The 27973-nt window shown below is 33.1% G+C and overlaps 1 protein-coding gene across 2 annotated transcripts; it reads left to right on the top strand.

Annotated features, from left to right (window-relative positions):
- Positions 1–101: 101 nt before the first annotated feature.
- On the top strand, positions 102–27968 carry LOC118186556 (uncharacterized). 2 transcript variants are annotated; one of them, XM_035356663.2, is made up of 3 exons: positions 102–785; positions 24460–24608; positions 27722–27968. In XM_035356663.2, the coding sequence occupies exons 1-3, from the start codon at positions 106–108 to the stop codon at positions 27862–27864; spliced, it is 972 nt and encodes a 323-aa protein (XP_035212554.2). In that variant the 5' UTR covers positions 102–105; the 3' UTR covers positions 27865–27968. The 2 variants fall into 2 exon arrangements, with proteins under 2 accessions (XP_035212554.2, XP_035212555.2); XM_035356664.2 differs by lacking the exon at positions 102–785 and adding an exon at positions 20058–20716.
- The last annotated feature ends 5 nt before the right edge of the window (positions 27969–27973 follow it).

Raw genomic sequence — 27973 nt, 5'->3', positions numbered from 1 at the left:
GTAAATATAAGTATTTTTTCTGCAAGTTTCACACGCAGATGTTTCAATTTCCTTATCTAAAGTAGACAATGATAAGATAATACTCAAAATTGATCTGAAAGTCAAATGAAGCCTCACTTAAGTCAATTCGAAACAGCGATGCATATTGCTATCATTTTGATTACAATTCTGCCTCTGGCATTATGCTGCCCACCGGCAGATTCTTTATATCCATGCATTTGCAAGGAATTCGATTCTGTTATGACATTAGATATCATATGTGAAGGACTGACTAATATTTATGATCTTCAAAATTCAGCAGCAGCTTGTAAGAAGAGATCCAATATACGCAATTTTAGAATAATAAATTCTGTGTTCAATTTTATTCCCCAATTTACTTTCAATGAGAGCTTATTCACGACACTGGAAGTGAAGGATTCGACTATGTATTCGATAAGCAATACGGGAAAAGCTTTCAGAGGCTTGGAAAAAACACTGCATACTTTAGTATTGAAAAACAGTACATTTTTTGGGTTATGGAATTGGTCGAAATTGAAACTTCTCAAGAAAATACGTCATTTAATGGTCAGCGACAGCGGACTTCAGTCAATTGAAAAAGACATTGAAAACATTAATTTTGTTAAGGGTGTGGATTTATCAAAGAATGATATTTCATGGATTTATGCTCATGCTTTCGAAAAATTTGAAGACCTAAGTTATCTTATTTTAGCTGAAAATAAAATAAAGGAATTGAAAAGGAGTATGCTACCTAATCCAGGTCCAGTATTTCGTTTTATTAATCTGAGGTAAGTTATCACTCTTCAAATCATTTAATTTTCAATACGCAAGGTTTACTATACTAAACCTATTTGTTTATATTAAAAGAATCGAGTAAATTATTTACACATGAGTACTGACACGTGAAAATATATTAGCTGAGCTTCAAAAAGTGCACTTTAAGAATAATTTAATAATGCCTTGTCATATTCAACATCTGAGTTTAATTAAAATTCTAAATAGTTTATAATTAACTGTGAACATTTTGATCTCTGCAAACGAAGATTTCCTAAAACTCCATGGAAAAAATTATATTTTCTGAATAAAACTGTTTCTTTTATTTTGCATTTAAAATCCTTTTCTTCTAATAAACGTCTGTAATAAGTGGAAACATTTCAAGATACACATTGTCGAAATTATTTAGAAGAAATATAATTATTCTTGGACGTATATGTACTTCGGAGTTTATATATATATTCATATTAAGTTTATATATATATATATATACATATAAACCCGGGTTTATATATATAATATATATCAATTTACAGTTTGCCTTAAATTTAAAATTAATTGTAGTTAATTGATCTGTTTACTAAATAGACCTGTAGAAATAATTTATTTTGAATTTTCTGTCTGTCTTTTTCTGCAAGGTATTAGAAAAGCTAAAAGTTCTGTCTCTTATACACCACATTTAGTCAAAAAATTTTAATTATAGTGCTTCTCAAAATAAGACAGAAAATTTATCAATAACGCTGTTAGTATTGGGGATAAATATTTTTAAAACACTAAAGTGAACTTTTTATATGATATCATAAGGACAGACAGGTTAACCAAAAAATAATAGGCTCATTTTGTTTTAATAAGTTTCTTGCAAAATGCTCTGAAAGTTTTAATAGCAGAATTTGCGAAAATACAAAAGTACAAATTTACTGAGTTGGATCAGTTTTCGACACATTTCAGCAAATAAAACTAAATACTTTTGTTCAACACTTAGGGATAAACTGCTAAATAAAAAATGTTTGATTGGAAGACGAATGATTCTTTATTTTCAGGCGAAACAGCACTCGTTGTTAAATTTGAAGATGGTCCTCATCATGACAAACGATAATGGTCAAACAAATAGTTCCAAACCTTAAAAAACATTTTTTATTTTAAATATTTAGAGCAAAGTTTCCCTTTCAGATCTTAAAAACAATCTGAACATTTATTATCACAGTAACTGCCATCAAAATATTCTACTGAAGTTTAAAAACGCCATACATTCTGGCATTATGAAAGGAGTTGGTAAAATCTCGCAAAACAAATGCAATGATAGAATGAGATGACCTTGTAAATTCAGTTCTAAATTCACAGATTCAAAAGAAGGAATTAAAAATGATGTAGATAACATCGTTAAGTTAGAGATGACCGAAAAGGAACTCTGAATAGAATGCGTAGAAAACACATAGATATTCCGAATTGTGACTCAGTCTATCGTAGTCAACTTTCATTCTGCTTTCAAGGAATAGAAAAATAAGGTTATGACTTAAGTTTCTTTAAACTAAGGTACGTTATTCATTCACATATTTTTTTTCGCTTCAGCATTTATTTGAAATAGTTCAAATTTTCTAAGCCTTTGTAAATATAAAAGCAATAGAATAACTTCATAATGTGTATCCGGAGTATTTTACACTGGTGTGCAAAACTTAAGGACGAGACGGTTTTTTCAATATAACTTTGTACAAAAGCTTTCCAAATCAACACATTTAATACCGTAAGATCCCCAATACGTAAGGACATGAGTAACGTAAGCAACACTTACTAAAAGAGAAATCAGAGGGATAAAAAGAAGCTTTATTGAAAAAGTAGTATGGAGCGCAATGCGACTGAAGGCCGAAACATCCCTGTGATGGGTGTCCAGGAAGAAACATCCGGTCTTTAATAGGGGATATGATCTCCCCTGACTGCTAGGCAGGTTTCACAGCGTCTTCCCATGCTGAGAATGAGGGTGTCAATGAGTTGTTGAGCCATTGCTGCCCATTCGTCTTGCAGCGCCAATCGAAGCTCCGGAATCGTTACTGGTGGTAAGGTACGAGCTGCCAAGCGTCTGCCTAGAAAATCCAATACATGCTCGATGGGATTGAGATCCGGAGATCGTGCCGGCCAATCCATACGTTCAATATCCTCACTCTCTAAGAGCTGTTCGGCAGCTACTGTGCGATGACATGGTGCGATGACATGGTGTCCATGAAAAGGAACTGCGGACCCATAGCGCCTCTAAAAAGACGTACATATGGAAGAAGAATCTCGTTACAATAACGGGTCCCGTTGACTGAACCTGCGTCGAAGATGTGAAGGTCTGTACAACTACCAAGCATGATGCCTCCCCAAACGAGAACACCGCCACCTCCATACCTGTCCCTTTCAATGATGTTCGAGGGATGATTGCGGCTCCCCCGCTCTCTCCAGATGAGTATGCGATGAGAATCGCTACTCAGACTGAATCTGCTCTCATCTGTAAAGAGTACTCGTCCCCATTCATTGTCTCTCCAATTCCAGTGTTCCCGGCACTACAGAGAACGCCTTCTCCGATGGGCAGGCGTTAGAGGTACACACCGTACAGGGCGTCGTGCAAACAGACCACCACCGTGCAGTCTTCTGGCCACGGTAAAACGCGATATCGGTCGTCCAGTCGCCTGTGTCGTGTGTCTAGCGATTTCTCCCGCTGTCTGTCGCCTGTTTCTTCTGGCCTGTAAAGCAATATACCGGTCATCTGCGGGTGTGGTTCCTCGTGGACGACCACTACTAAACCCCCGGATAGCTGTTCTTGTAGTTTGAAATTGTCTCCAAAGTCGTGAAACGATGTTGTGGGCAATTCCGAACTCTGCAGCCACACTTGTCACACTGTGGTCTTCCTCCAACTTCCCGATGATTCGACCTCGGATAAAAGTATCCAGATGTCGTCTAACAGATTGATTATTCGCCATTTCTCGCTGATGCAGCAACTCGGTGTGATTTTAACTGCTATACGGCGTGCAATCTCTTTGCCAGAAATACTGATCTTACACCGACAACATGCTTTATACTACTCAGACACTCCCCCATTACGTCTACCTGCATATCTGCGCATGTGCTACCGTACATCACTTTACTTAATCTCCTGATTGGTCTTTCTGTCCGCTCTGCCTCTTCGTTCAGCTGATATGCTAATTTTTCGACTTCGTCCTTAATTTTTGCACACAAGTGTATATTTGAGTATTGAGATCTTTTGCGCCAGAGGTGTTTTCTTCGAAATGGATCGAGAGAATTCTCCATCTACTTGACAGTCATCTTCTTTAGATTTCCTTTTATGTGCACAGTCTGGGTTTATGACTATATTGCAAAGATTCCTTACCTTTTGAGCGTGTATTTTGTTAACTTGCAAAATGTACTAGACTTTGAATATGTACTTTCGGTTCTTCTGCCGATTTGGGTTTATTAATTCTGTCTAGATTGGAAACCTTTAAATATTTAATAATTATAGCTTTCAGAGTCTACTTTATAATTTGTATTGTACGGGTCCTCATTTCATTTTGTGAAAAAAAGGGGTATTATTATAAAAATGAAATGCACTGTAAAAAAAAAAAAAAAAAAAAAAAAAAAAAAATCTGTAAGGTTACTAAGAAAACTCATGGAAACTGGGATGCCATGAGTTATTTTAGTAACAGAAACAGGTGTATTCTTTGTAACTTTACAAGAATTTTGCCTGTAATGGTTACAGATCTTTTTCTTGTAATTTCACAGCATATAGTTATGGAAGTAGAACATATTTTTCTCATGTAAAATCCCAAACGATATATCTGTAATGGTTACAAATTATTTGCGTGTGATATTACAGCAAATAATTATGTAAAAAGAACATGTTTTCCTCATGTAAAATCTCAACAGATATATCTGTAACCGTTACAGGTTATTTGCTTGTATTATTACAGCAAGTTATTATGTGAGTAGAAAATACTTTTCTCATGTAAAATTCCAATGGTTGTATCTGTAAAGATTTCAGATTATTTCCCTCTAATATCCCATTAAGTAATTATGTAATATGTTTTGAGTAAAAGAATGATATCTGTATGTATGTATATATATTTAAATATACATACAGATATCATTATACAGATATATACAAGTGAAGCATAATAGTTTGGTTTTTTAAATTAGCCAATTTGACCTCAGAATAGCATTAATTTAAAAGATGTGTTTTCAACAGCATTTAATGTTCTTTTTCAAAACGTGACATTATTCTGTTGCAGAGTATTTTTGTTTTATGAAGAGAAACTTATGTCTGATATTATATAAAGGCTTTTCATATTATCACTTTGATTAATTTAAAAATTCAAATTGATATGCTACTCCTTACATTAAATCATATGTATATCCTTTACATTATAAGGTATTTCTCCTACCTTCTTGGAGTGCCTTCGTGGTGTAGTAGTTCTGCACAATGAGCCGGTATTCTAGAGGTCCTCGGTTCGATTCCCGGCGAAAGCGTTGCATATTTTTCATCTCTCAAGGTTTTTATATACTGTGCTAATAACTTTTGAGTATAAAATAGGATTTTATATGTGTTTCTCTACCTATTTAAAAAATCGTGATTTTGGTACATGTATGAAAAATGTTATATGCATTTGTAATTCTCAGTAAGCGTTAGGCTTAGTGTGGCGGATGTATGTTGTAACAAGGGATTTGTTGCACCATCCACTGAAGTCTTTCTATCCGCCGAGGAGGGAGGCAAAAAATTTTTGGTGCACCGAAGTTGAAGTCGTTCTGCCCGATGGCCAATTTGTTTAATCCACGTCAGAAAATTTAAATTTCTGCTTAAAAAATTATTTTGGAACTATTTAAAACACAAACTGAGATGGTTCGTCCAAAAAATAAAGAGCCTAAGGGGCAACGCCCCGACAATGAGACGCAGTCGGCCAGTGCTCCAATAATAGATAAGACACAGAAAGAGAGCAGTACACGACAGCTAGACGTTGATATAACTTTGGTAGATGCCAGTACAGAGTATCAAGAGGCTTCAGAGTGCTATACTAATCTAATTGGATATTTGAATAGAGACGACATTTCCTCAAAAGCAAACAAAAAGATACGAGGCTTCTTTGACCATATGTTAAAAATAGTCTCGAGGCAGAGTTACAAAATTGCCAATTTGGAAGGACAAATTGAACAAACTAAGAATATAGAGACATGCATCCAAGGAATAGTCGCCACTCAAAAGCTGTCTTATGCAGAAGTTGCAAGATCTCGACGGCCATCCAGAAGTAGTTCTGGATCTAGACTATCACAATCAAGATCACGGCAAGAGACAGAGCATGTATTACTAGTCTATCCTAAGACTGAGGGTAGTACATCCGACGAGGTAAAGGAGAAGCTGGTGAAGTACATAGATCCAGGGAAACTCAAAGTAGGCGTCAAGAATATAAAGAGAGTCAACAAAGGAGGGCTCCTAGTAGAAATTACAAAAAAGGAAGAACTGGCAATACTTGAAGAGGCCATAAATGAAAATCGGAAGCTGAAGGACGTAGTGGAGACGAAACATCCACAAAAAAGAAACCCCAGAATAATAGTCTACAATGTCAACGAGAACATTAATAAAGACGAGATAGTAAACTTCATTAAAACACAGAACACCGACCTAGCAGAAAGTGAATTAGAGGTTCTGTTCGCCATGAAGGCCCGCTTTGGACAGCACTGGGTTCTATCTATAGACCCAGTAGCTTTCAAGATCCTTATGAAAACGAGGAAATTGAATATACAATAATCAAGAAACAACTTAATGGAGTTTATAAAGGTTTCGCAATGTGTCAAGTGCCTTAGGTATAACCACCCAGCAAAATATTGCAAGGAAGATAAAGTCTGTGCCGGATGCGGCTCCACAGACCACGAGAAGACCAATTGTGACTAAAAAACAGTCAGCTGTGTCAACTGCACAAAGATGAATAAACGATATAATACAGGCCTCGATGCCCAACATGATAGCCGAGATAAGAAATGCCCATTATACCTAAAAGAGCTCGAAAGACTAAAACAACGAACAAATTATGGATAGTATCCAAATAATCCAGATTAATCTTAAGCACTCCAGGAGTGCAACAGAAAACTTAAAGATAAATTTTGAACAGAACGACAAACTCAAAGTAGCATGTATCCAGGAACCGTACACAGTACAGAACAAACTGTACGGATTCCCCACGAAATATAGGAAGTTCTACTCTCGAACAGACGCAAAAACTGCAGTGATTATAGCGGACTCAAATCTCCCAGTTCCGGAACTTTTCATCTCTCCGGAGATTATAGCGCTTGCAATAGGCAGTGACTCAAGATTTATACTAATCACGGTATACTGTCCTCCATCGCAAGACATTGCACCAATCCTGACAACCCTAGAAAGGTTTATGCAGGACAATAACAACATGACTACAATAATTACCGGAGATTTCAATGCCAAAATTCCCCTATGGGGCTCACATAATACCGACACATGAGGCCTCAAAGTATGCGAATTCATTGCCAGCACTGGACTATCGATTGTCAATGAGATAGGGGATACGCCAACCTTCGCAGGAGTAAGTGGCAACAGCTGGATTGACCTCACACTTATCATAAGTAGAGACAGAATCAGGATCGATATCTGGAAGGTAACGGACGAAGCAAACAATAGCGATCATAATAATATCTATTTTGACGTCTCCAGCATTCATTACCCAACATAGAGAAGATCGAAAATCAATGTACGACATACCGACTGGCTAAGTTTCAAAAGGTATGTCTCAAAATCTTTAGCTGACCCTAGAAATCTGACAACTATCGAAGAAATCGATAAATATGTAAGAGAAGTTACCACTAGTCTTCACGAGATCTTTCAAAGAACAGTTGTCTCACATAACTCGAAACCAAGATCGCGCACCATGGTGGACAAAAGATCTCACTATTCTCAGGAAAAAGGTCAGAGCAACAAGGAAAAGATTCCAAAAAACAACTGGAGAGGAAAGGACCCATAATAGGCTGCTTTACCAGAGGGTACGTGCACAGTACCGGCAAAAGATATATAAAGAAAAGAAAAAAGGCATGGGACATGACATGGAACAAAATGACTGTTAGCTCTCCGTTCGGAACATACTTCGATCTAGCTAAAGGGAAGAGCATGGATCCATTACAGATAGGTTTAGTTCAAAAAGAAGATGGCACAATGACGAGCATAATTGAGGATACAATTAGAGAAATCATGAGGTTCCATTTTCTAGAAGACGACCCCAACGAGGACTCTACATATCACGCAGATATCCGTTCCCAATCAACCGAGATTTCAAACTCGGAAGACGATCAGCCGTTCACACTCGAAGAAATGCAACGTACGATAAACTCAACACGCCGAGGTAAAGCTCCTGGGCTGGATGGCCTCACGATTGAAACCATTGAAGAGCTTAGGCTCGCGGACGACAAACAAATTCTAGCACTCTTTAACAAGTGCCTTGAATTAGGTTATTTTCCAAAGGAATGGAAAACGCAGAGCTAGTATTATTCCAGAAAGAGGGAAAACCAAAGTCCATGCCCAATTCTTACAGACCTACCTGCTTATTCTCAGCGTGGGGCAAGGTCCTTGACAAGATGCTTACGCAGAGATTAACGTATTACCTGGTCAAAAACAAACTACTAAACCCCGCCCAATTCGGGTTTACTAAAGGGCGGAGCATCACCGACGCCCTCAACCGTGTTCAAGACATCATCTTAAATAACAGACAAAATAACCTCCATACGTGTATAATATCGCTTAACGTAGCTTCCGCATTCTACTATGGTGGCCAGCGCTCAAAACAAAATTAAAAGACCTGCGATGTCCAAAGAATCTTTACCAACTGATCACAAGCTAACTAACAAAACGTCAAGTGACCTACAAAAGAGACGGCTTAAATATCACGATGAATTACCACAAAGGAGCCCCACAGGGGTCTAATATCGGACCCATCTTGTGGAACATAATTGCAGACTCAGCGCTGAACATCAACTTTGGAGACAATGCCAAGATACAAGCTTACGCCGACGATATTATACTCATAATAGACGGAGGCAATAGGACAACAATAGAGCGTAAAGCAGACGCAGCACTCAAATTGCTTGCAAAATGGAGTCAAGACAACAAACTGTGTTTCAGTATTGAAAAGACACAGAAGATAGTCTTTCCAAAAGGTTCAAAAATAGACGCGAATCCACCACGCATAAAGTGGGAAGGGCATCCACTGTGACGCCAGGATACCATTAAATACCTTGGATTCACGCTTGATAAGAAGCTCACGTGGGTATCACATCTTACGGAAGTCCGAGATAAGACGTATCGAATCATCAATAAACTAACTAAATAACTAAGGTAATAACTTTTTTACCTTACCTTCAAATAATTTCCTTTGAATTAACAGATAGAAGTCTTCCATTAGAAACCTAACGTCATGCTTTTTGAATAAGCATAAAACTTCACCAACTGACCTTATTTTTAAAGCCTCGCTTCCATTAAAATTCTTAATACAATTATGCCTTTAACAAATTTGTTTAAAAACTTAATACTTCAGTTTAGCTTAAAATTTAATGCATTTTAATTTTATCTATAATTTTTTACAAACATGATATGTAATAAATCTAAGCTTAATATTTACCATTTAGAAAGTGATATTAAAAAGTATTCCTAGTTATCATAAATTTCGAGATTTGCATACAAAATTGTGAAATATACATATGACAGCAGAAAACAAACTTTATGCCCTATATATATATATATATATTACAGCATGTTAATTAAGAAAGTTTATTGAATTTATAATTTTATTGTGAAACACTATGAAGCAAATAATATGCTAATTAAAATACAGAAGTAAAAATAATTTATTACTTAATTCATAAACTTTATATAAAACCTGAAAAAAGAAATAATTAAAAAATAACACAATATAACATTTCATAAAAATTCCTTTCGACTGCTTGGAAAAATGAATGGTTTTTTTCCTCTTTGCACATGTAAACCATGTCTCCTAAGTAAAGCAAAAAACATTTCTTTTAAAATCATAATTATGCTCTTATAAAGCTTATAAAATTATTTTAATAGATGTTTTAAACATGTGCTTATATAACACTTTTAAATATTTCTTTATAATATCTTAAATAATTAAGAACAGCTTAACTTCTTTAAAAAATTGGATTACAGTGAACCGTCTCATTACGACAAACTACCCCAGGCTTTACAGTCAGTACTTTTTAAATTTAACCAGCATTCCTCATAAAATAACTAATTAGTTATACTTATATTCAGAATTCATAACTTGAATAAATTTCTCGAACTGCTCTATCATTCGAAAAATATTATACTTATTACCTTAAATTTCTAAACCAATATTACATTATTTAGACCAATATTACATATTGGTCCAAATGAATCACTAGGACTCAGGCAACATTCCCCCCCCATCTTTCTTTTAGCACAAGATTCTGAAATTATTTTAATTATTCAGGTAATGTTTGTGTTCTAAGCCGCTCACAAAACGTGTTACCCTAAATTTTGCGTTCGCGTAGAGGTCGTTTTCATCTTACTAACTGATTTGCTAGTGGATTTTGGGTGCATGGCGTATCATAGATGTATTATTAGTGAACAGCTTCAAGAAAATGAAGATATCTAGTGCTCTTGATGCCACATTCCCACTTATTTTTACTAATTTTATCTTCCGAAAATTGAGAGGGGAAAATTAGGTGAATAATTTAATTTCCAAAGGACACAATCACAGTAAGAATATAACAAATGAAAAGTAATCATGGATAAACTACTACTATCACAATATTATTTCTTAAATTTTCTTAATTTGGTTAACTTACAATAATATTAAATAAAAATAAATCTTTATATATACGTCTAAAAATCAGATCTTCATAATTTTCTTTTATTTGAACGATATTTGAATTCTGCATTACTTTGGACTAGTAAATCATTGGGCAATTAAAATGCCAAGCTATGAACTAATATAGTTTACAAATGCATTGAATTTTATTTCCTGCATTGACTTTCAAAGAAAGCAAAATTTTTTGATTTTTTGAAAAAAATTTTGGATTGATAGAATATGCCAAAGCATGCAAAGGCTATCAACCTAAAGGGAAGTATATATTCATGGACGGCTTTGTAAAAAACAAATAGCTTGCATTTCCATGCTAAAATCAATTGCTTCATTAAAAATTTATTTTAATTTTATTTTTAATACTAACATACAGATACAGAATTGTTTTAAATTCCAATAAACAATCATAATTTATTTTTAAGGAAACTTATTTTATGATTTATATATTATACTACATGATTAGGTAGGTTATTTAATTACAGCAAAGCCTCGAGGGCTATCTGCCTAAGGGGAGGGATGCCTTCGTGGAGGACTTGCTAAAGGAAATTGGCTCATATATGCGTTACACACGGGGAAAACTACGAAAACACCCATGCAGATAGCCCGTTCGCAGGATTGGAACCTCGAACCGAACGACCAGTGTTCAGCGACTTTACCGCTCGGCCGCTGGTGAGCCCTTATACTACATGAATGAGAGAAACATTTATCAAGAAATGGATTAAACTTGTATTAGCAGATTTATGCTATCCTAGTAACAAGACTATCATACTTCAAACCTGTACCAAAACTGTGCAAAATAAAATAAACATAAATATAAATTCTACATTAAATGTTTAAAAACTTATAAGTATGCAATGATAGTTATATATACAATATAATAAATTTTGTCATTTCTAAAATGTTAATGAAATGATATTTTTGGGGTACTATTCGGTTTTGAGGCCCGTAAAAAATCGCCAAACTATTGTTGATGCCAATGCTGCCAAAAATAATTGCGGCAACCCTAATGCAAGAAAGGAAGTATAATAGTAAATAACTAAGATTGATGTTTTAATTTAGATGAAAGGTTAATTTCATGTAATACTTTTTTATTATTATAATTTATATGAAAAAGGCTAAACATAACTGAATGGAAGCATAAGAGTCAATAACTATTTCAGATCATTATTATAATTTATATAAAAATTGCTAAACACAACTGAATGGATGCCTGCATCGCTATTTCGCTATCGACTTATTGCTAAAGCATAATTTCATCTCGTCGGTTGTGCAAACGTAATTTTCTATCATGAATGATGCCTTTCCTTTGAAAATATTCTCGGTAAAGGGCAGAATCGCTCACTTATTTGCTTGCCGCTTTTTACAAGGGTAAAAATCAATTGGATTTTTTGCAATTTTCTTTTACTTTTCAAGTGAAAAATAGGTCGATGTGTATATAGATAAAGTCAAGGGTGTGCGCAGTGCCATTTTTGTGCAATTCTGGGATATATATATATATTTTTCATGAAAATAGGTCGATGTGCACATGGATACTGAGCATGTGCAATTCTTAAAAACACGTGAAGCAGTGGGTGATTCTGCACTTTACCTAAAATTCTATTGCCGACTTTTCGTCATGGGCAATTCCCAAATTGTTAAATCCATAGGATATCAAAAAAGGATTTAAAATCAAAAAAGGATTTAAAAATTAAACTAGTATTTTAATGGCGTCTTAAGAAATATAGAATTATATAAACTTACGCAGTAGTCTGAAATTAACGCAAACGCTAGATTTGGAGCGCTGTTAAATGGGCGCGTTTGCTAGATTTGGCGCTTTTACGCATACATTTTCGCTGCAATTTTTTTACGGTCCTCAAAACGGAATAGTACCATTTTTGGAAATAATATACAAAATTTGAGTTTTCGTTTATAACTAGTTTAAGAAATTTTTAGAAAATATATTTTAGGTCATTTCCATCTTTCGCCTGTTGATATTGGTATATTAAAATGTATGGAATAATTAAGTTGCATCTAATTAGTAAAACAAAACATTACGAAAAGTATGATGCGACATATTTTTAATCAATATAATTACTTCATTTTGGAATTATAACATTATAGTAAGAAATTAATACCACTTAAAAAATAATATTATTACACTAAAGAATAAACGAGATTCTCGCAAGACCGTGTTGTTCAAGTTTTGTAATTTTAATTCATAACACATCTCGTACATAAACATATTAGATTGAATTATAAACCAAGTATAATTAATCTGGTAACCGTAGAAAAAGAATAAACTAAAGCTAATAAGCAAAAAATATATACATTACATTCAGAATTCTAAATGTTTACATACACTTTTCTCGCAAGGCCTGCCGGGAAAAAGATGTCAAACGTTCTTTGGTCAGACGATCGCAAACAAACGCTAATTTTGTTTCGTTTTGTTTGTAATGTTTGATTAATTTTTTTTAACAACCACATTACTGTTTCAATTAAATACCACAATAGTGATTAAATTTTGGAATAATTAGTTATAAATAATACGGTCAGTTTAAGGAGTAATTTATCGGATGCACAATAACAAAATACTACTATTAGATCTGCATTTGGAATAAATATTTTGTACTCTTTCAACTCATTAGACATTACGAACACTGATATTAATAGCAAAGCTTAAACGTTAAAATACTTACTCAATACATATACCAGTGCATAAGAATAATCTGCATAAAATGAACAAAAAATATTTCAAACAGTAATTGTAAAATTTTTCTTACTTACCTCCGTTATACAACCAACAGACATTCAGCCATGTTTTTTTCCTGCGACTAGCTTTCAAACACTTTTCTCCTGATTGGCTGATCTCCAGTCAGTCACGTGATTCTTCCGCGCAGCTTCTGAAACATTATCTGTAATGCTACAGGCAATTCATCTATAGTCGCCACAGATCGCTTTGAAGCTGTTCACATTACAGGAAATTCTTGTGTAACTTTTTGATTTCTCTAACTTTACAAAACTTTTGCCTGTAAAGAACGACCTTTTTTTTTACAGTGTGTCTTTTAATTACAAAATGTTTAGTTTTACAAGACTGGATGCTGGAGGGATTAACTTTTGCATGTTTCAACGCTACAGGTAAGCAAACTAAAGCACACCGGTAAATAAACTAAAATGTTAAAACATACAAGATTTTTGAGAAATTTCGGATGAATATTTTGAGAGTTTGTAAAAAGAATACCATGACGATAACATGCTGAATTTTCCATATCTTTAGAGAAAGTTTTTTTGAACTATTAGCGTAAACATCAAAAATTTTTCGATATTAGCATAAATTGTTAAAATGGAAAAGAATAGGAAAATAAAATAGAAAATAGAAAAATAAAATAAAATGTTTATTAAAATAGAAAAAACTGATTGAAGTATAAATTTCATATTAAAATATCATATTTCCCGCGTATAACGCGAACCGGTGTATAACGCGCATATTTAATTTCGAACTAAATTTTTTAGTTATATTCGCCGCATAACACGCACTTTTTCTTTACGGAGAAACGTGAGAGATACATGTGCGATCCTGTTAGCTTTGGAAGTCATTCATTGGAAAGTTTTTCTCAGGTTTTCCAACAATCATATACTTGCCAGATAACAGATAAGGGGAACAAAATGGTTGTGGGGGAAACACTTGCGAAAGTAAATAATTCTGCAGGAAGTCTAGTTTGTATGCAATGCAGGTGTGTACAAGAATGTTATTCGAAGATTTCGAGGAAAGGGGAAGATAATTTGGGATGAGAATGCACTTCCGACCCCAATGAATTCACGGAATTAGGAGACAGTCTTTTTTTCTCTTTTGAAGATGTTATTTTGAAACGAGCTTCGAAGGTTTTAGTAAATCGCAATTGCTTTAGTTGAAATACAATTAATATAGTGTTTCTTTAAGTAGTAAATAGGGCTTCTTCTAAAAAAAATATGATGTGTACACCACATGACTTCCTTGTACGGAATATTAAATTATACGCATTTTTTCTTGCTATTTATTTAAACTTATTAGATTGAATTAAACCCACTTCGCCGACAGCGCATAAACCACAATAGAATAAATGCATTCTTTAAAATTTACTTTGTTTACCATAGCGACACTCTGGCGCTAGGTTTACTTAACAGTATTATATTTCATTCATATTATAGCTCAGAATGCACAAAATTTATATCATTTAAACAATTAGCTAATCGTTGCCACATGTTCTATTCAAATACTATAATAAAGCTAGAACTATGTATAAAAGAAATTAAGCAAACAAAACAAAAAAGAAACAGTTTTTCACAGACGATTGAGTATTTCTCATTTAATTAATTCAGTTCTCACTTCGCGAGAAGGCAAAAATACATAAAAACTCAAAATATCTATATTAAAAATTACGAAGTAAATCTCAAACGCTTATTTCCTTGAAAAAAATTCCAGAAAGAATTAAGCATGATTTAATTGGCAATAATAAATGAATGTGTTATCTTTGTTGTTGCGAAGCTAAGTTTCTCTAGATTGGCAACAAATCCACTAGTCTCCTGTTTCAAATGTAAACATCAATGGCCGTCATTAAAAACAGCCTTAGCGGCAATTAAACTACTTTAAAATTGCTGATAATTCTAAAAATATTGCACACAGATTTACTAAAGGCATAAAATCCTTAACCGGAAGATAGAAACAACATAATTCAATCATTTTTTAGAGCCAAAAATGTACAATTTACAAACATATAAGAGTAAAGATACTGAGATCACTGAGCCGGGTAACAGAGTGGATATATATATAAATATATTTATATACGTTTGGTGCGGCCGATTGCAACCAAAATACGAGGTGCACATCTACATGTTATAGCAGTCCTATATACAAAATTTCAACGTTCTGAGGCTACTCGTTTTTGAGTTATGCGAGATACGTACGTACGCACGAACGTACGTACGTATGTACATACGTTCGTACAGACGCCACGAAAAATTCTCTTCAGAATTAATTTTAAAGCAGTTTTATAATTTTTTTGAAGGAAAAGTGGGTACTATTCAGTTTCGAGGGCCGTAAAAAATCGCCAAACTATTGTTGATGCCAATGCTGCCAAAAATAATTGCGGCAACCCTAATAATTGCGGCAAGAAAGGATGTATAATAGTAAATAACTATTTAAGATTGATGTTTTAATTTAGATGAAAGGTTAATTTCATATGATATATTTTATTATTATAATTTATATGAAAAAGGCTAAACATAACTGAATGGAAGCATAAGAGTCAATAACTATTTCAGATCATTATTATAATTTATATAAAAATTGCTAAACACAACTGAATGGATGCCTGCATCGCTATTTCGCTACCAAGTTATCGCTAAAGCATAATTTCATCTCGTCGGTTGTTCAAACGTAATTTTCTATAATGAATGATGCCTTTTCTTTGAAAAACTTCTCGGTAAAGTGCAGAATCGCCCACTTACTTGTTTGTCGCTTTTTAAAAGGGTGAAAACAATTGGATTTTTGTCAAGTTTCTTTTACTTTTTAAGTGAAAATAGGTGTCGATGTGTACATAGATAAAGTAAAAGGTGTGCGAGGTGCCATTTTTGTGCAATTCTAGGAATTTTTTTTTATTTTTTTAATTTTTTTTTAAGTGACAATAGGTTGATGTGCACATGGATACCGAGTACGTGCAATTCTTAAAAACGTGTCAAGCAGTGGGTGATTCTGCACTTTACCCAAAATTCTATTGCCGAGTTTTCGTAATGGGGAATTCCCATATTGTTAATCCAAAGGATATCAAAAAAGGATTTAAAATCAAAAAAGGATTTAAAAATTAAACTAGTATTTCAATGGCGTCTTAAGAAATATAGAACTATATAAACTTACGCAATCATCAATGAAATCAGCGCGTACACTAGATTTGGCGCGCTGTTGAATGGGCACGTTTGCTAGATTTGGCGCGCTGTTGAATGGGCACGTTTGCTAGATTTGGCGCTTTTGCGCGTACATTTTCGCTGCAATTTTTTTACGGCCCTCGAAACCGAATAGTACCGAAAAGAGTGTCTTATTCTGTATTTACGTACAGATATCACGCAAAAACATCGTTAAATTGCATTCGATAGCGGCAAAATGGATATTTTCGTTGAAATATGCTGCCTAAAACTTTTCGCGATTACAATACTTCCTTTTACTTCGTACAAGGAAGTAAAAAAAGAAATACAGTGCTGGTTTTAGATGCAAAAACGTTCAATTTGCGAAAGAAAAAAGAAATAATGTTGTAGCAAAGATGTTTGGTGTTGGTGAAAACTCCATACGCGAGTGCAAGAGAAATGAAATCACAGTTATTACTGCCGGATTAATGACATTAGTTTAGCCTTTAGACGTATATATTAGTAAACCATTCAAGGGAAATTTTAAACGACAGTGGAATGCTAGAAGAGTAGAAAGATATTTACAAAAGGAGGCCAAATGCGTCATGCTAGTCTCGAAATAGTGTGTGAGGGGGTAATGAAAGCATGGACTCAAAGTAAATCCGACATAATGCAAAAGTCATTTAAAAATGTAGAATATCTAACAATACAGATGACAGGTAATAATGATGGTGAAGACGAAACAGAATTCGATGATGTAAGTAATGATATAATGAAAGACGAATATGACGAATTTTTCATGTTATCCGATAAAGAAAATTTTTAAGTTCATAAGGTACGTCACTTCTTTTAAATAAAAAACATTTAGGTACATGTATAAATCCAATTTTGTATGCTCATCGTTTCCTTATTTTTAAATCTATCATTTTTACGTTCGGCACCCGTAAATGTTGAGCTTATTTTTTGGATTTAAAATGCGCATCATACGCCGGAATACGCGGTAGATAAAAACTCATCGTTAAAAGAATTGAAGAATACTATTTACTGGTCTTAGTTCTCTCAGTAATACATGTATTTGATCAAATGTTTCACCATAGCATTTAAGGTTCTCAGATATTATTATTATTATTTGTGTCTTTGAATAATACTATAGATTTATCTTTGTTATGCACTATTAGTGAAAACCTATCCAATATTTGATACGATTCAGTTTTTGCTTATGTTTTTCATTACCACCGAAACAAACAAGACAACATTCTTTTATTATATTCTGGTAAAAAAGTATTTCCACTTCTGCTTCTATTTCGCCTATCAATCAAAGATTTTTATTTTCTTCTGTCTTCCAAATACCAACTATTTACCTATGCAATCTCATTCTGATTAGAAATTGTCCGCTTTCAGAATTTATTTTAAATTTAGGTAATCGTAACATCGAGAGAGATCTGGGTACATAAAATAATTATAACCCTTTTTAAGCCTTCTTCATAAGGAGAAACGATTGCAAGATGTTAACATTGAGCATTGTAGCCTATTTGGATAAAGGATAATGTTACGGATTAGAAAATAATAATTTAATTCGATTAATGTAATCTTATAATGCATGTTAATAGTTCAAGTAATGCAATAGCAAAAATGTGATATAACATACATTGAATTTTATTACAAGGTTTCATTTCGATGTCTGTTCAGTAATACCCCTCACTTTCATTTTTTGGATCTGCAATAATATATGCAAAATATTTAGGAATTGTTTCTAAGGCACTCGTGACAAATTTCCAACGAAGGATATCTCAGAACTACTTCATTTCCTTTCATGCCAAGCAGTATATTTATTCAGTAAAATGCAGTTTCTTCTTAGTTCATTTATTACATATTTACCATTATGGTGAAAAACTGCTCAATATTTTCAAAATCTTCATAAATAAATCGTGAGATGAAACTTGATTTTAATGTGGGGGTAAATTCTTATCATATATATTCTCAATTTATTCGTTATAAGTGATCCAAAACACACGCTTTGTTGTATAATGTACGAGTAATGTTTTGACTTTTTTCCAGTTCTGTTACATTTCCTGAATACATTAAGACGATAAATGTTGTTGTTACTGATTGAAAAAAAATAATTTGGTTAAGTACTGTAATCAGCAAAACCAATTAAGACACTGTTTGACTTCTGAATTAGCAGCAAAACTAAGCTTACCGTCGGAAGTAATCCTGAACCGTAGTTATCTTTCTACATTTCCAAGCAGTGTTTAATACGGGATTCACATAAAACAATTTTCTTCTTTACCGTGAAATTAGTTTAACATTTGTTCCTCGATAATTACGAGGCTATAAATAAATATAATCGAAAATAGGTATTAACTACGTATATAGTCTATATCTTAAGCATTCCCCTTTAATTTACATATATATGCATTTGAATTTTAAATATTAATAAATACTCTAATATAGTGGGGCCAGTTACAACAATCTGCTTTTGTGTAAAATTAAAAGATCAATTTTTTGAGTCCTCTTAATCTCTAGTTTCTCCTTGGATCATCTTGATTTCTAAACTATTATTACCTTAGGCTCTACTGAAGTAACAATAGAAATGGGAATTTTTACATTATCTCATTTAATTACACTTTATCTAACCAGATTTAATTACTGATTTTCTTAAAAGTTAAGGAAGCTTGAATTTTGGGTAACATTGTCCACTTAGTCAAAATTATTTGCTAATATAATAAAAAACTTGCAAATAAACTGTTAATTTTTAATGTTATTTGAAATTGAACTTTTTTAAACTTCCCATTTGAAGCTTACCTTCATTCAGAATTTGAAACTTCAATTGTGAGATCTTGTCCACTTCGTTATCATAAAGTTAAAATCATCTTACTAGGAAAACTGGCGACTTCTCGCACAGGCCTGAATAATACCAGCACAGATGAAGGGTAAAATAAACCCTTTATTATCTTCTTAACACAAATGCAGGTACTTCGTGCATACAACACCGACGACTTGCGGGGAAACTTAAAATAAAGTAATTTAACAATAAATTCAAAGATAAACAGTAGTGCTGGACTAACAATTTAGTTTAAGGCTAACTAGGCTGATTCAGCAACCTACTCGGCGATATACTTATCAAATCGCTAAAAAGGCGTGTCAGCAACTCAGCATATCCACGGCGAGAACAGAACAGTAATGTGCGTTGGCTAGCAAAATCACGCTCTGAATAAAATAAACTACTCGGTTTCGTCTACTTTTATACTCTCTTCACTTAAATTTAAATTTGCATCTTAGCGAGGACATGCGAGGGGAAAATGGGATTTTCAGGAAAGATACCAAACGTAAAATAGTTTTTTATGCAAAGTAAGGGAAACCCTACACAATAAATAAAAATGATTTTATTCAAAATTATTATTTCCAAAATTAATTTTCAGTAGAGATAAGTAAACAAGGAACAAAAAAGTGCATCTTGTATATTTCACACACGGATATCTGTATTTTACTTTTGGAGTTCAGTGAGATAAGATATAATTCGGAAAGGTACGTGAGTAACATAAGTAATCATTTCATTTAATACTGAAGATGATGCACATTGCTGTGATTTTGAGCACGCTTCTGCCTGTGGCATTATGTTGTCCATCAGCAGAATCATTACATCCTTGCGTCTGCGAGGGAGACGATATAATTGAAGAAGTTACTTGCTATGGTCTCGAAAACGAAATTGACCTTCAGAATGCAGCAGCAGCTTGTAGGAACCGGCCACTTATACGAAATTTTAAGATAATTCATTCAGTGTTGAATTACATCCCATATGCAACCTTCAAAGACACGTTATTCAAGACGTTAGAAATAAGCGACACAACTCTGGTTTCAATAGGCGAGAAAGATGAAGCATTTGTTGGTTTAGAAAATACTTTGAATACATTAGCATTGTCTAAGAATATTTTCATGGGATCGTGGGACTGGTCGGATTTAAAAAATCTCAAAAGCTTGAAATTTTTAAAATTCAGTGAAATGGAGCTTCAGTCGATTGATAAAGATATTGAAAATATCAATTTTCTAATAGGAATCGATTTATCAAAAAATAAAATATTATGGATACATGATGAGGCTTTTGTTTATTTTCAAAGCTTAGTTTATCTTTTTCTGGTTGAAAATGATATCAAGATATTGAAGAGAAGTATGTTTCCAAATCCAGCATCTTCTCTTCAGACTATCAGTTTAAGGTAAGTTTAATTTTTCAAACTTTTACGTTGCTAAAATTTAAATAATAGGTCATTTAACAGATAATGAAAGCTAAAATAATGCTGTAAATGAAATGCATATTTATTAATTACTTAGTAATTTTCAGGCCTCCGCTTCAAAAGTAAAATTGGCAATTTTAAGATTGCTAAAATTGCAAAAAAATAAAACATCATTTATAAATTGTTGTTAATTTCGAATAGACCAAAACGAAATGCTCTTCTTCATTGAAGTCAATTGCATTTTGTTACAGGTTCCTTTAAACTTATAAATGATATCGTTAATGATAAGCATATTTTACAGCATTTCAAACATAAAAGTCTCTAAACTTACTTTTTACAGTCTTTTATATTTATTACATTTACAATATATTTAGCAAGTTTCAGAAAATATGTAATACTAGCTTTCAAGCCCGACAGATGAGTGGGCTGCGGCCAAAGAAAAATTTATAAGTTCTATATACACGTGAAAAGAAAATATATAAGAACATTTCAGTATGAAAGAAATCAGTTCATTCTCCAAGCAACAACAAATTCGTATATAATTTTTTGGTTACCAAACCATGAAACAAAAAACTTTTGACACTTCACGTTAATACGTATACGTATGATGTCATGATTTAAATTTAATGTAATGTAACAACTTTTTCTTAATATCATTAAAAGAATTAAAGTGGCAATAACATACCGTGTTAGTTATCTTAATCTGAAATAAAAGAACTTGGCAGCAGCAGCTGTTTATTTAAAACGCTGACATTAATAAATATTTTCGACATACAATGACATCACATGCAATTGCGGGCTTTCTTCAATGTCAGAATATGATATTATATATTAAACACATATTTAATATTTTCAATTATTTCATATTTTGTAAAACTTACAATTTTTTTATTAGATTTGGAAGCGAGCAATGGCAATACTTTTCGAAATAAACTATGTTTACTTCAGCGACACCCAAGACTATTGCCACTGGGAAAAAACTGCAAAAATTAGTGTTTTCAAAGTTTTTAATTGATATCTCGTCTGTCGCACGAACATGGGAATGTCAAAATGGCTTCCCACGAATTTTTGAAATCTGGGGGTACCTCTCTCGAACTCAACTGCCCGCCGTTTCGAAGGAGATGATGCCACAAACAAATACACGAACGAACAGACACTTGCATAGATTTTAATAGCAGAGAGATCTGTTAGAAATGTTTCTTACAACAACTGAACGTAAATAAAGTCAGAAAATAATTTCGCACCTTGACGATAACATATAACATAACATCTATAAAGTCAATTTATAGACATCTGTAGACGTAGGTTTAAACAAACCTTTTTATTAAAACAGAACTTGAACATAAAATATATGTCTTATGTGTTAGCCCACATCAACCACACTTGTGGCAATGAAGCTTAAGGTAAGAATCAAATTCAGATTAAAACTAAGTAGTAGACAAAGACTACACGACTGATTTAAAGCGAAACTGGATTAAAATTTCTCATCGACTCAACAATTAAATGTCGGCAGCAAAAACGCGAAGCCGAAGAATTAAAATCTTATCAGAGCTGGCGAAATCTAGTGGCAGAAACGCGCTCTGTCTTATCCTCCATTTAAATACTCTTTGAATGATTTGCATTCTGGTGGTTAAATGGAAAGGAGACGTGATAGTAAAGATGAAATTATAAATAACCGGTTAATTTATTGTAATTTTTCGAAGTAAACTCGAAATGTTTGAAACTCCAAAAGAACTGCTAACGTTTCGCTTTCTGTAGAGGTATAATTCCTTTGTCGGATTAAGTGTCTTACTAAAATATGCAACTGGCTGTCCGTCTTCCATAAGCATAACTTTTACGACAAAATCCAATGCGTCTGCGGAGATTTATAACTTCCAATTTGAGTCAAGGAATTTTAATACTGGCACATGGATTAAAGCGGCTTTTAACTTTTCGAACGCTGTGTTTGTTAAGGCCGACGAGGTAAACCTGCCTTTCTTTCAAGTTTAACAGAGGTTATGGGCAAAATCTTTAATAAATATCGTATAACAGGAACACAAAATCAAACACGAGGGCAGATAATTTACTATATTAGATTGATGGTAAATTTTTATTTCAGCTATTTTGGACTGCCTATATGTTTTGCCCAGCAAACAAAGTTCTTTGGTCGTAAATTTGTATTTGACGCTTTTTTTGACGCTGTTCGTTTAAAAGGGAAAATTCGTGTAAATCTCGAATATGTTCATCTATTGTATCGTTAGTAACCATAATATCGTCTGGATAAATAAACATACCTCGAATAGAAATATGATAAATAAATATGATAGAATTACATCTATTCCTCTCTCAAATGTGGCGGGTGCTCTGCATAAGCAAAACGGCCATTAGTAAGGTATAAAAGCCTGAATTGGTTATAAATGCGGTTTTGGGCATATCCTCTGGCTTTATACATATTTGAAAATATCCAGAAGTGAGATCTAATGCCATCATGTACTTTGCATATGACTTTTCGGATAATTTCCTCGATTATTGGCAATGGATAGACGTATCTAGTTATCTCCTTTTATTTTTGATAATCAGTTGCAAAACGCCGTGTCTTGGAATCCCTTGGTGGGACATTATTTTTCTTTCGGCATATTACTACGCGGTTAGCGTAAGGAATGGTTACAGGAAATATAATTTTAATTTTTAGCATTTCTGAGATGTGCATCTCACTTATGTTTCTTTATCATAGCGATAAGGCTTTGCTCGATTTGGGGTGGCTGTTTCTTGTGTCGATGCTGTCGTTTACTCTTTGAGTTAACCCTGGTGAGTCATCAAATAGATTTAGAAACTGCCCCACCGACTATTCCAGCTTCAGAGTTTCTTCTAATTTAAATTGTTTTAAATCCAGAAGCGAAAGATGCACTTGTGTCTCTTCCAACTCATTCATATCGAACTGCACCGTTGTTTCCTGAAAATCCGACCAACTTAAAAAAAATTCTTTCCCAAAATTAAATTTGCGTGAAGGTTTTTCACCACAAAGGAAACCAACTTCTGCTTCTCATTTTTCACCTGTACTTTTGTTACTTTTACTATACATGCACACTGAATGCTTTGGGCAGCAATAACTTTTGTTCTTTCAACATCAAATACTCTGTACCGTTCAAATTCCTTTCAAAAATGATTTTCTGTCCAAAACCTACTTTACGCCCTTATACCCAACAAGCGCCCACTATTAAATTGCTTGATAAAATCTGAGCTCCCAATCGGTATAGTGAGTCGCTGACTGCTGTGCCGAAGGACCCGTGTTCGAATACCGAAGAAGGCAATGCTGTATGTAAAGGTATAGTGCCCGTGCGGCATGGGGGCACTCGAAATATGCGGCGAGCCGAAAGTCTTCTCGAGAGGTTGAGGGTAGGGGAGGAGGGATGGGAGATGTTCGGACCCGTCCCTCTGGGGTACTCTCCATCAAAATTGGGGGCTGAACTGAGCTAAATCGCACTGTCAACTGCAGTTGACCGTGGTTACGAGTCAAATCGGGCGGCGGAAAATAATCTTGAAGTCCCTATTTAACAGCAACAGACTATAGCGTTAGCTGTTTTAGTAAGTGGGTTTCTTTGGTTTACCAGGGAATTTTGATAAGAGAAAAAAATCCATAATGAATAACATAGCATAGTTGTTTAAAACTTGTCAGTGAAGAAAATGTATTTTAATCACAATGCAATTGAGGATTGTTTGTACATAATGATTTCAATTCTTTTCAGGCAAAACCAAATTCAAACACTTCCGATCGACATGTTTCAAAATATGCCTAAACTTGACACTTTCCTGATCTCCGGTAATCATATTTTGACCCTAGATGAGAGAACATACTCAGCAGCTTGGAATCAGCTAGCCTTTATAGATCTAGATGGTAAGATGACTGGTTTCGTTTAGTTAATAAAATCTAAATAGCTCTGCATGTAATTTTAATAACGAGGTAAACAATTGTAATCGTATTTCGGAGCGTTTATGCAAATGCAGATCATTATTTTTACTGTTTTAATGCACTGATTTGTTTTAATAGATACTTTTGTAAACGCAACGTATTAATTTTATTTAAAATGTATTTTCCCGATTGGCAACAACAGTTTTTTTCAGAACGATAATAATTTGAACTGTAATGTTTTGGGGCAATAATGCTGACGGTAATGTTTCTGAATAAAGCAAGTATCTAACAATTAATGTTTGACGGAATGTGTTTTTAATAAAGGAACTAATTAATTGCTAACATTTTTAAAATACTGACTCGATGAGTAAAGCTTAATGGCAATAATTAGAATAATGTTTACATAAAAGAATTTAGGATTTAATAACTTAAGGAATGCACTGAAATTCAGGACTTATCGGAAAGCTAATTAAATACACTCTTCTGTGAGAATTTTTAAATGCATAATATTATCTATTTTGACACTTTGCTCTCATATTCCATTTGAGATTCATTGGAATTTCTTTCTTAACTGTATTTCAGTTTGTTTTTAGCAGTACATATTTAAAATATATTTATACATTTTAATGAAATGGAATGCTTGTTCATTGATCTATTCTAGCTTTTCATCTTTCTTTTTCTTTATTTTTTTCCTTTCTCTATGTGGGTGTATTTAAAGAACATTTAACAAGATATAAATACATGACGATGTAAGTGACTATAATTTTGGAGTTTCTTCTTTAATGGAAATAATTATTTAGCTTCTGTATGCAGAAGACATAAAGATTGCTCGCATGCGTTAGGAAAAAAATTAATACTTTAAATTCAGTCTTTCTCACTGCTTTATGTGCATACTTAAGCGTCAGTGTATGTATTTACTTGAACGCTTCTTAAATTAAGAGTTATTTTTCGTCTTTTATTATTTAATGATGGCCATGTGTATGTCCCTACGTTCTCATGATTAAAAGTTTACTGTTTCAAAATTAAGATTAATCGTTTGTTTAATTTATATATTTTAGGCACCGATATTATTGAATATTTAACTACTACATATTACAAGTTTCTATTTGCTTGCACTGTTTTTTCATACATTTCTACCACCTTTTTAATGCTTCCATATTTATGTTCAAAAAGAAATTATACAAAAAACAAAAACAAAAAAAAAGCATGTTAATGTAGTTTTGTATTACCAGACACAGAGCAAGATTTCTTTCAGATCCTATGATAATATTTTCAATAGTCACTTCCTCGTCCTAAATGAAGAAATTTTTACTCTTTTGAAAAACCTCCTTTCAAAATTTTATCACCAGCCACTGGATGAAACACTCTGTTGTAGAAGTTATTTTTATATTACCCAGCGACAAATTATTTGCAGTATGATGTTGATGAGGAATTTATGTTAATGATATCGCATTTCATACCTAGATTATGTTTTAAAAATTCTAGACAAAATCAATTTCTTTAATTTTTGTTGAAATATAATAATAATAAATACATATAATAATAAATACTTAATGCCCTGAAAACTCACTAAGAATTGATTTCTTGTAGACATTTTCTAGCGCGTCATATAAGCATTTTATTGTTAAGGCTGTATAAAGAGTCTTAAAATTTATTTTCAATAATCAAATAAAAATAAATAATAATAAAAATAAAGTTGAATAAAAATATTTGAATAAAAATAAAGTTATTAACTAATAAATGATAAATTCCATTGCTATGAGGGATTGATATTGTCTGTTCTCGTAAATTTATTGGATTAAAAAAACGTATTTTAAGTTGTTCTTATTCTTTCCGGGGATTGGCATTAAGAATGCATTCTTTTTTCCATTTATTCACATATTACCATCGTTGCAAGTTGCCTTACAATCAGATAATGCATTTTCTGTGCTTAATGCCATCCCCCCATATGTAAACAAATTGCAATAATAGCAGCATTAAAGGTTGATATCAAAATGATCATTGATTTTGCAGATGCCAACATCATTTGATGTTAAAAAACTGTTTGTTTCTTGGGATTTCTGGTGTAAAAAGCTTACCTAAATGCACTATATGTAATGTAATATTAAAATGAAAAAACAAAAGCAATCAGATTATGGCTTTGTAAGTTCGCAGGCATAGATCGACTTGTATTGACGATAGCCATGTAAAAATATCAATTTGCTTCAGCTGCCAAAATCGATAGAGAATTCCGACTTTCCTCGGGATTCAAGATTATCATTAGGACTACTCAAACTAGAGTTGAATGTATGCATTACCAAGCCTTCTATAAGACAAAATCACGACAATCAACGTTTAGTGAAAGTTATTATGATGCACAATTTTGTAGCTGTAATATGAAAGGAAGGGAATTTGTTGCATTGACAAACGACTCTTGTTGAATGCCTTTGTAACCTGATTGTTTCAAGTAGGTCTACAGAATACTTGAATGTATTGTGCCAACTTTGAAATTTAGTTGACAACTACTGCGTAGTTGTTTCTCAAAAAGCCTCGAATCTTTTGGTTTCTTTGAAACAATTACTCAATCCGGATTAACTCGACATCTTTGACAGTCTTTGCTTCTCACTTTAAGAAAACAATATAGCATGGATCCACACGTTTGCCATACAATTTTCGCAATCGTGGATCATGATCTGCATATATAATGGATGAGAATGGATGAAATTACTTACCTCTACGAAGTCCTAGATCAATTCTACTGAACCATTCTGTGTTGAGTTAGATAGCGTGTCCAAAGCATTCAAAGTACAAATATGCTATTAGGGTGCGTATAGAACTTTCATCAAAGTACATTTGACAAGATGATGTAATTTAAAGGATGATAAAACATTAATTTAATGAATTTGTACATTAAATAAAGCATACTCATAATTACACTCATCCTAAAAGTATCTTGCTAAATTTTGCTCTAAAGTATTCTTGCTAAATTTAATAACTTTCATAATTAATATTAAAATTAATTAAGGAGTTAATTAAGTTTGTAATTGATGAATTAATAAAACTATAATTTATTGTAGAAAAGCTTAAAAATTAAAGAGTGTAATTCTTTTTATTCGCAGATAATGACCTTAGATGTGACTGCAGAATGTCCTGGATTATCAAAACGAGATTACCAAGAACTACAATAGGATTCTGTTCAGAACCACCAGAATTAAAGGGAAAGAATTTAACTAAGCTCACTGGGAAAGATCTCTGGTGTTAACGGACTTTCTATGAATTGAACCAGCATAGTTTCCTTTGAAGATTGATATAAAAATGATATCAATATTTTAATATCTAATTAATTAAAAATGAATTAATAACCAACTTTT

The sequence above is a fragment of the Stegodyphus dumicola genome, chromosome 6 (assembly GCF_044657685.1).
Source record: "Stegodyphus dumicola isolate Sdum_Otavi_A_Nest chromosome 6, ASM4465768v1".
Classification (NCBI taxonomy): Eukaryota; Metazoa; Arthropoda; class Arachnida; order Araneae; family Eresidae; genus Stegodyphus; species Stegodyphus dumicola.
The sequence above is the reverse complement of the archived record's forward strand: the minus strand, read 5'-3'. Positions and strand labels throughout refer to the sequence as shown.

Bases quoted from the DNA above. Each gene is read 5' to 3' on its own strand.
- LOC118186556 (XM_035356663.2), top strand. From the start codon at position 106: ATGAAGCCTCACTTAAGTCAATTCGAAACAGCGATGCATATTGCTATC. The intron at 786-24,459 runs GTAAGTTATCAC...AATTCTTTTCAG, and splicing joins TTTCGTTTTATTAATCTGAG to GCAAAACCAAATTCAAACAC. The intron at 24,609-27,721 runs GTAAGATGACTG...TTTTATTCGCAG, and splicing joins AGCCTTTATAGATCTAGATG to ATAATGACCTTAGATGTGAC.